The sequence below is a fragment of the Stigmatopora argus genome, chromosome 15 (assembly GCF_051989625.1).
Source record: "Stigmatopora argus isolate UIUO_Sarg chromosome 15, RoL_Sarg_1.0, whole genome shotgun sequence".
NCBI lineage: Eukaryota > Metazoa > Chordata > Actinopteri > Syngnathiformes > Syngnathidae > Stigmatopora > Stigmatopora argus.
In genome coordinates, this window is record NC_135401.1 from 8,488,507 (window position 1) to 8,498,165 (window position 9,659).

At 39.2% G+C, this 9,659-nt stretch overlaps 1 protein-coding gene across 4 annotated transcripts in view; it reads left to right on the plus strand.

Annotated features, from left to right (window-relative positions):
* Positions 1-9,326, plus strand: part of LOC144089389 (regulator of G-protein signaling 6-like) — a 28,789-nt gene extending 19,463 nt beyond the window's left edge. For 3 of the 4 annotated variants that reach the window (XM_077620157.1, XM_077620156.1, XM_077620158.1), the window contains exons 3-17: positions 416-515; positions 2,194-2,244; positions 2,336-2,442; positions 3,657-3,708; positions 4,378-4,442; positions 5,189-5,265; positions 6,042-6,123; positions 6,244-6,318; positions 6,385-6,486; positions 6,602-6,774; positions 6,952-7,077; positions 7,277-7,463; positions 7,867-7,956; positions 8,807-8,869; positions 8,987-9,326. In XM_077620157.1, coding sequence (XP_077476283.1) covers positions 416-515; positions 2,194-2,244; positions 2,336-2,442; positions 3,657-3,708; positions 4,378-4,442; positions 5,189-5,265; positions 6,042-6,123; positions 6,244-6,318; positions 6,385-6,486; positions 6,602-6,774; positions 6,952-7,077; positions 7,277-7,463; positions 7,867-7,956; positions 8,807-8,869; positions 8,987-9,037 — 1,401 coding nt within the window. In that variant the 3' untranslated portion in view covers positions 9,038-9,326. Of the gene's footprint in view, positions 1-415; positions 516-2,193; positions 2,245-2,335; positions 2,443-3,656; positions 3,709-4,377; positions 4,443-5,188; positions 5,266-6,041; positions 6,124-6,243; positions 6,319-6,384; positions 6,487-6,601; positions 6,775-6,951; positions 7,078-7,276; positions 7,464-7,866; positions 7,957-8,548; positions 8,870-8,986 lie in introns of all 4 variants that reach the window. The other variant, XR_013305056.1, reaches the window with a different exon arrangement.
* Positions 9,327-9,659: the final 333 nt, after the last annotated feature.

Consider the following 9,659-nt stretch of genomic DNA (forward strand, 5'->3'; position numbering starts at 1 on the left):
TTTATTTAAAACCCAGGATAGGGAAATTAACTATTATTGGTAATTTAAAAGAAATCATAATGACTTGACATCCACATTATATGCACATCAAAATTTGAGTTGTACGCACCAACGTATGTGATTCCAGGTCAAAACTCTAATTATGCTATTGTCCTTATTTTTTAGCCAACACATTTTATTTGTTTTTTATTAAACTGATTATCTACAATGATTGGTCTCTGATTTCAAATCCACCTCTTTTCTTTTGCCCTGAAATTGCCTTTTTTAAATGTTCTTATTAGTGTATAATGTAAAAGTTCCTCATGTTCACACACTACCACTTCCACTGCATAGCAATCATTCTGTGCCAGGCTCTCCTAGTTAAATGGATTGGCCATCTGAGGGTACATATGCTAACATGCGCACCTCTTTACAGATGGAGGACATCGTCACAAGAATACAAGATGAGAAAGCGGGCGGTGTCGCCATCCGGACTGTCAAAAGCTTCCTTTCAAAGATCCCCAGCGTAGTATCAGGTGAGCATAACGCACAAGGTACATATTTGCATACGGGGACGGCACCCTGGGTAATTTGGTGACAGATGTGGACAAACGCAGTGGTTGGGAGGGTTAAAACAAATTTGACCTTTTTGGGGGCTCATTTCGATTGCCGCAATCCCAGCTGGAGACTGGTGACGTCGTCCCTCATAAGACCCCTGTCAGCGAGAGGGCGCCCGCGGTTGGTCGCTGACCTTGTCGCCCATTGTAATGCCGCAGCTCGCCTCTCTGCTGTGTTTGTGTGTAGGCACTGTGATCCTTCATGTGCGCTTTCCGTGACTCATTGTCGTCTCCCAGCTGGTTGAGTCACTCCTCAGCCCCGCGGCCTTACAATCTTCCTCTTGTGTGCCGTGGTGGAGTGCAATGACCGATATGCTGTCCAGGAGCAGAAGGCTCTTCCATGTTGGACCGTTGTGAAACTGATGTTTTTTTTAATTGGGAAAGAAAAACATTATTTTAACCTTTTCATGCATGAATTAAATTTCTTTCCATTAAATGTTCTATACATTGATATAAGACGGGTGATGTCACCTCCTGCCCAGGGGCGAATTAAACCCCGCAGGACTACTTTGTGACCCACATTTGACATGTAGTAATTGGAAAATTAGTGTTGCCAACATGTTTCTTGCAATGGGCAATAATAAAATATACAGTGGTACCACTACTTGAAATTAATTGGCTGCAGAAGTGGTTTCATAACGTGGAGTTTTCATAAATAGAAGCATGTTTTACATGGAATTAGCATAATTTGTTCCACGGTTTTTAATAGTACACATGTGTCAAAGTGGCGGCACGGGGGCCAAATCTGGCCCACGGCATCATTTTGTGGGGCCCGGGAAAGTAAATCATGACTTTCTGTTTTAGGATCAAATTAAAATGAAGAGTATATATGTATGTTACATTTCCTGATTTTTTTTCCCCCTTTTAAATCAATAATTGTAATTTTTTAATCAATTTTGTGTTTTTAGTTCAAAAAACTTTTTGTAAAATCTAAAAATATTTTTTAAAAAAAGCTAAAATAAACATTGTTTCAGATCTCTAAAAACTGAATATTCAGGGCTTTTAATCCAGTTCTTTTAATCAATTTATAAAAAAAATCTAAATATTATATCTAAAATGGTCCGGCCCACGTGAAATCAAGTTGACATTAAAGTGGCCCGCCAACCAAACCTGAGTCTGACACCCTTGCACTAAACCTTTTGAAAATTAGACTAATTTTGTATGAAATGTTTGATTTCATAACTTGGATTAGTCTTTTGTATCTTGGAACAAAAGGTTTCCCATTTAATTTTTTCGTAACATTAATATTTAGTATGTACAAGCATTCGTAAGTAGAGGTGCCACTGTATATAATGTTAAATGAATTTCTGAAAGCAATCGTTGGGCTTTTCCTGCTCACCCACAGTTTTCCTTCCTCACCTTCAGGTAAAATAAATAAATAAAAAAAATGAAATTAAACATGGAATGGCAGGTTTTAAAAATGCAAATGTTCCCTTGCATTTATCAAGCAGTTAGATGGAACCTGGAGTCTTAAATGGCTGTTTGAGACCATGGCTACCTGGAAGCGCAGTTCATTCTGTTTTCTGACTGAAGCCTTTGTCGAACAGTTTTCAGAGATTTAGCTGTGACCCCGTTAAAACTCATGTTCTCCAAACAGGGGCAGACATTGTTCAGTGGCTGATGAAAAATCTCTCTATAGATGATACAGGTATGTGTGTAATAAAGTCAATTCATGCGAGCACAATGGTGCTTGGATTTTTTTAATTGTATTTTTTTAAAAATCGCCCTCGTGTGTACAGCTGAGGCCATCCACTTGGGAAGTCTGATTGCTGCTCACGGCTACATTTTCCCCATTTCGGACCACGTCTTGGCGCTCAAAGATGACGGAACTCTTTATCGCTTTCAGGTAACTAAAAATCTTTCGTTCTAATTGATAAACACACACGGAGAAAATGTTTGAACATTCGATGATCGCTTATGGGCGCAATTATTTTGTGAGGTTAGTTTTACCCGTGCACATTTGTACACATCTGTACAGGATGTTGATAATGGGTATGAATGGTGAGTAATTTGGAATAGCTAAAATAGTACTGACATTGGTCAAATATCCTCTGAAAATACTGGATTTTATTTACCCTTTTGAACCTAATACTACAGAAATGAAATCATTTTAATGAATGAAAAATATCCCTGGGATGAATGTGATAAAGCAGTTTTCGTTCCCTTTTAAGGCCGTACAAAAGCATGGCTATTTGTCAATTAACCCTTCATAGGATGAGTATTTTTGGAATTTAAAAAAAAAAAAAGAATGACCTATATTTTGGTTCACTTAGTCTAAAAAAATATTGTGTAGCCGTCTTTGGCTGCATATTTATAAAATGGAAAGTAGCACTATTGTACAAGTGCTCCATAAATTATTTTCTAATTTATGTAGGAATCAAGGGAAACTGAAAAATTGTAAAACCTGTGCATATCTGTATTCAAAATTAGTGTTTTAACAGTTGTGAATAAAATATTACTATAAAATTAATTTAACAGAATGCACTTTTTAATGGCCAAAGTAAAAATCGACTTGTTTCTTTCTTTTTTTTTAATCTAATAGTTTTTAACTCATTGTCTACTGTTGATTGCAATAGGCATCCAATTAATTTAAACTTGCTTCAGAGCCATTAACAGCCCAATCTCTTTTGACTGGGAATGATGATTTTTTTAGCAACATCAATGGCAGCCAGTGAGTTAAATAAGGGCTAAGGAGCAAAAGCAATGAGAAATGTTGAAGTATCACCAAGTTCTAATCCTGCTCTATTAAGAATTCATGCAAGATTGGAACAATGTATTATTAATAGACTTGGGGAGGAACTTGTATGTGTTACATTGGTTGCAAGAGATAATTAAATATGAATAGCGGAGAATATAGCGACCACATCTCCACGGACGCCACGGAGAGCATCAAACAAAGAATTGGTGAGTTGAGTTTGCAGACAAATGCAGAAGCGGGGGACTGGGAAAAAATAACATTCGGCGGTAATGGGATTACAAAAAAATGAAGGTTTGCTTTGACACCAAAGAATTCTGTGCTGAATTTGTACGGGTGGAAAACAAAGTATCTTTCTTTTCCAGTCTCCATATTTCTGGCCTTCAAATTGCTGGGAACCTGAGAACACAGACTATGGTGAGTCCACACTTCGTAATGCAATATGTCTTGATGGTATGATAATGAAACTTTGTATTGTATTTTTTTTGGCAAATATTTTACAGTTGGCTTAATTATTAGTATTGTCATTTCACGTTATTGGTAGTATTTTAATTTTCACTGCCATTGACGTTGATATCGTCTGATTCTGCAACTCTTCCCCCATCTGGAGCGAATATATTTTTTTTATTACTACTAGACGTCCAATCAATTTGAAGTGGCCAAAGAAATGTCCGCCCTCCCACTTCAAATGTACATCAGTCAATGGCAGCTAATGAGTTAATGTTAGACTAAGAACAAGAGACTACAAAAATGAATATTGGAAGAAAAAAATCGAAGCATGCTGAAAAAAGTCTTTTTTAATCTAAAATGTGTTAAACGTGTGGCGAAATAAGATTAATCTTCTTTGGAACACAGCAGTGCCAATGTAAATTCCCACTATTCACAATGAATTGGAGTTTCCTCAGCTATTGTGAAGTATAAAGAAAATAATGGTATCCCTTAACTCGGGAAAAAAAAAAGATGGTATTTCCTACAGTGAAAGCAGACATTTTCGCTCCGAATGGCATTCTTTTGTAGAACACGACCTCCTTCGGTTATGTCAAAGTAACTCCTGTGCCCTTTTCATGCTCCACTGTGGCCCTTCAGCCATCTACCTGTGCAAGCGCACAATGCAGAACAAGGCCAGGCTGGAGCTTGCTGATTTTGAGAGTGTAAGTATTTGCTTGCTATTTTGCCCAACAGTTCTTCTGCCGAAAAATGCTCTTATTCAGCTTTTTGTTATCTTTCAAATGCATTTTAGGACTAATAAGCACAGTGATTTAATGGCAAAAGAATTACTAGCTGTCGCACTGAGCTCTCTTTTATCATACAAAGCGCTCCTGCGTGTGGTAATATTCCCAGTGATTTTGCAATTATTGTCCAGCATAATTTCCCTTCTCATATCCAGGTCACTTTATGGCTGCGGGCCTCATAAGGCTCACTGTTTAACACCCGCTTGATTGTCCTCCAAGTGTTTTCTCTTTGTAATGGGGTCATGTGATGGTGATGGCAGATGTTTGCTCAGTAGTGTCATCAAATGCACGTGAAAACAATGGATTATGTGCGCAGATTGCATCGAGCATGTGAATGTTGAAAAGTCGTTTTTCATCAAAATGCCAACTTGGATATGATCGTTTGTCAAATATTGCCATCAGTGGCAATGAAAAAAAATAACTTAATACCTCATTACGGGACTGAAAGTACAATAATCTAAAGCAGTGGCAGAACAGATTTAGGAAGATTGAAAAACAAACCCCCTCATTTTTTTGGGTGAGCGGGGGTCCTGCGATATTACAACTGAAACATAATTATTGATCTTAAATTTATTTTATACTTGTCTTTTTCCCCGACCACGCACGTTTTACTTCTGCCACTAGTCTGAAGGTTTTAAGTTCTAATGGATTGTTCCTTCATTCAGGAGAACCTTTCTCGGCTGCAGAGGACTTTTGCCAGAAAGTGGGAATTCATCTTCATGCAGGCTGAAGCACAAGTCAAGTAAGTACTAGATAAATGTAAGGAATCACTAAGTATACAAAAAGGAGCAACCAGGGTTTGTCTCTTAAATGCAATCATGTTAACCATCCTAATTTTTGACTGGAGGGCTGCATGTAGTATATATTAAAGACCACCAATGATGTTTATTAGTCACGCCTCACAGATGATTATTTTTATCCAACACTGCCCTCTATTGCCAAGTTCTAAAAAAATAATGAATGCTTTGAACATTAAGTGTTTGCAAGGTTGCGGTATTTGTATTTGCAGTGAAAGTTGAATCAATTTGAATTTAGGCCTTAATCCTTCGAATTTTTCTTGAGTGATATACTGACTTAAGGCAAAAATATGTTGCATTAATGTGGAATGCTATTCATTCTATTCATTTTTGAGCATACAATGTAAATTCTGTTAATATTGTCTTTTATTATTGTTAGTTATCTAAAGTGTCTCACGCTTTTTTCTTTAGATGTGTGTATTTATGTATGTGTGTATATATGTATATTTAGCATGTGTGTATATATATTTATATGTAGTATGTATATATGTACATTTAATGTGTGTATGTGTATACATGTATAAATATACATATATAAATGCATTCAATTGAATGTCTGTGTATATGTACATTTAATGTGTATGTATATGTATACATGTATAAATATACATATATAAATGCATTCAATTGAATGTCTAGGTTCCTGACGAGTATTTACCTGGTAAAAGGAATTAAATGTTTTAGCCTAAAATGATAGTCACCAGTAGTGTTGTGTTATTAGAATCGACAGAAAGAAGGACAAGGCAGACAGGAAAGTCCTGGATAGCCAAGAGAGGGCCTTCTGGGATGTCCATCGACCAGTGGTGAGTAACTCCCAAAAGTTGGCAATCTGTAAATATGTGAAATACAAAAAGACGTGCATGCAAACGTCCATTTTCATGATGCTGATCTAACCCAGAACCGCCATCTCCCGTCATCCACAGCCAGGCTTCGTCAACACCACTGAGATGGACATCCGCAAATGTCGCCAAGAAAAGAACCCACACAGGGTGAAAAAGGTGAGGCTGCACAATCTTTTAATGTGTGGAACATTCAGTGAGTGCCCCCATCCCCACCCTGTCCAGTCAGTTTACGGGGTGACGGAAGAAGGTCAGAGTGAGCCAAGTCCAGTCCACATCAGCTCTCCGCCAGCCAAAAAGCTCACCCTAGAAGACATTGAGAAAGAGGTACGGTAAAAGATGGTGCCCCGCAGAGGTGTGCATCCATCATAACGACACATGGGAAGCAGAGTGATGACTTCTTACCTTATTTAAACTTCTCATTACCGGGCCCGTCTGTCAGATCTCCTTCCTCAATATCCAGCTTGGCCGACACTGCCTGAAGGTTTCCAAGGTGGCCGAGAGTCTGATGAGCTACACGGAGCAGTTCACCGAATACGACCCGCTCGTGTCGGCCATCGAACCCTCCAACCCTTGGATCAGTGATGACGCCTCCTTCTGGGACTTGGAAGCAAGGTACCCAATATTAGAGTAGCCGATAGTTAATCATAAAGTGAAATGTATATACCGTACGGTGTTTGTAAGGTTTTTGGGGGGTTTGTAAGGGGAATCATAATCATTTATAAGGGCAGTTATCGGCAGAGGTTGACAGGTATGATACCTTGAGTGTCATTTTGGTCTATTTTGCAATAGTCACGATCCAACTCAGCAGCGAGTGAAGAAGTGGGGCTTCTCCTTGGAGGAAGCTCTTAAAGACCCTGCGGGAAGAGAACAGTTCTTAAAGTTTCTTGAGTCGGAGTTCAGTTCAGAAAACTTACGGTAAGTTAAGAGTTGTCATAGGGTGGAGTTAAAGTAATGGGCAACAACTAGTATAAATGACCTTTTAGTGAAGGACAGTGGTACTGAGTACATAAAAATCTAAACTGTCACAGAAATTAGTAACGAATTGAAATGTTAGATGGATTCCCCCCCTAAAGTGTCCATGATAACTCATAGCGTCTTAATGCTACCGTTTTAGATTTTGGTTGGCAGTACAGGACCTGAAACGTCAGCCACTGCAAGATGTCCCCTCGAGGGCTCGGGAAATTTGGCAGGAGTTTCTAGCCGAAGGTGCACCGAGCTCGATCAACTTGGACTCGCACAGCTACGAGCGCACAAGCCAAAACCTGAAAGACCCCGGGCGTTACAGCTTTGAGGATGCGCAGGTTATGGCTATTCCATGTATATCACACATGCTCTCTTTTCCAAGTGAAAAATATGCAATGTTGTGTAGTTTTTCTTTTGCATGAAATTCGGTGAAATGTTTGCCATTTTGAAATAATTCAGAACCTCTTGCAAGTTACATAGTGAATTTTTGATAAGAATGAAATACGTTAAATCGAAGGATCAACAAATAGCAAGGAACCAATTTTCGATCCTTATCCCTAAGCATTGTTTACAAAAGTGAAATATAAATCAACAGAATAGAAAGGAGAACCTGTCAAAGCTTATGATGGCAACCAAATTACCCTTTTTTTCAATTGCTTCCTCTTCTATAGATACTTCCAGTTCATGATAGGTTGAAATGCAATGCCCTTCACCTGTGCCCACCTCTCCCTTCCATTTCAGGAGCACATATTTACATTAATGAAAAGTGACAGCTATGCACGCTTTTTGCGATCCACCATCTACCAAGACCTCCTGTTTGCCAGAAAGAAGGTGAGCTGGTCTTTTCACTACCCCTGGTATTTTTTTCTATTACAGCATAGGTTGCTTCTTTCTCATATCTTCTGCTTAATCACAGTCAGAGACACTAATTTGGCCTGTCTAAAAGTTTCTTTCATATTTAAGGTGCAGCAGATTATAAGACGCAGTAGAAGTAGGGGACCTAGTGGTAGTAGTAGGAATTGAGTTGTACATCAACTAGATAGGGTGGCACTAAAGGCAATTTCATGCAATGATTAGCTAATATTGATCCATATATAAGGCGCATCAGATAAAAGCGCACTGCTGGCACTAAAAGTCTTTTAGTTATGCCTTTATAGTCTGTAAAATATGGTAGTGAAATCTTACTGAATACTGTCATTGGACAATACAGAGATGAGGTTTTAAAACGCCTAAAAGTCCAAATATTCTGTTATATTTAAATAGTTTAAAAAGTGACTTTCCTAGTAAAAAGGAAAATCATTATATGCAACAATTCATATTTCTGCTTAAGTAATAAAGACAAATCAAAGGCAAATCACTTGCCTCTTTATAATCCAGTGTCATGCATTGCTTTTATGATGTGATTTTTTTTCTCTGTTTATAGAAAACTGTGTAGTGTAATATGGATCATTGAAGCAAATCACTACTTGCAACTTGTGTTCACGCCAGCCTTTTTGTGCCTTCCTGCTTCAACACCACTGTCACCACTGCCTGCCAACCCCATGCCTTGCACCTCCATGTTTGTTTACCCAACCCTTCATTTTTGCACTACATGTCCCCCTCCCCCTTGGCCTACCAACACCCCCATCCATCTCACGAAACCACCTTTGCTCGACCCGTACCATGCTCCTCCCCCGTATAGCAACAACCTGCAGACCCCGAACAAGGTCGCCGCACCTCCCTGGAGAAGTTCACCCGCAGTGTGGTAGGTTTTCTCCAACTAAACACACAATGGCTGCCTCATCACAACTGAATTCCCGCCCATTTGCACTTTCCACCTGCGTTTATCGATGTCACTCCTTACGTTGAATGGACTTTGCAGGGCAAGTCTTTGACGGGGAAACGCCTCTCGGGCCTGATGCAATCATCCTGACGCATTCTGTTTGTGTGGGGCACACGGAGCCCCGCTCATGAGCAACGACGACACAGAACAGGGCCAGTCATCGGCACCCAGATCCAGTCGCGGGACCGCCGGCCCGGCGCTGGGCCCGCTGAGGAGGACTCTGAGACTAGGGAGACAGCATGGCCTCTTGACACAATGGGTTGTTGGTTGGGTAAACTGATACACTTATATTTTATATTAATGTACACTGTCTGTCTGATGAAAAGCACATTTGAGAAATAAATGCTGAAAATAAGTTTAAACATTTCTTTTCCCAGAATTCAGGATGGGGTTTTCTTAAATCTTCAATATGCCACTGTTTAGTCAGAGTTCACCTTCCACAGGTTTCTGAGGGAAACTACTATGGTCTTTTGTGAAATCCACCCATTTGTTTTTCATGCTCTTTCTGAAATGCCGTTGCAAGCCACAAGATGACCCTAAAGCCCTCTATACAGGGTTTCCAGTACTTTGTCGATATAATGCATGGCAACTGGAGCTCTGGATAGATTTAAAACCTCTTAAAATACAGGTGAGTTTTAAATTATAGTTTTAACTAGGGTTTCAAAGTGTTTATTATTAAACTAGGGATAGGGTTTCAAAATTTAATCCCCAG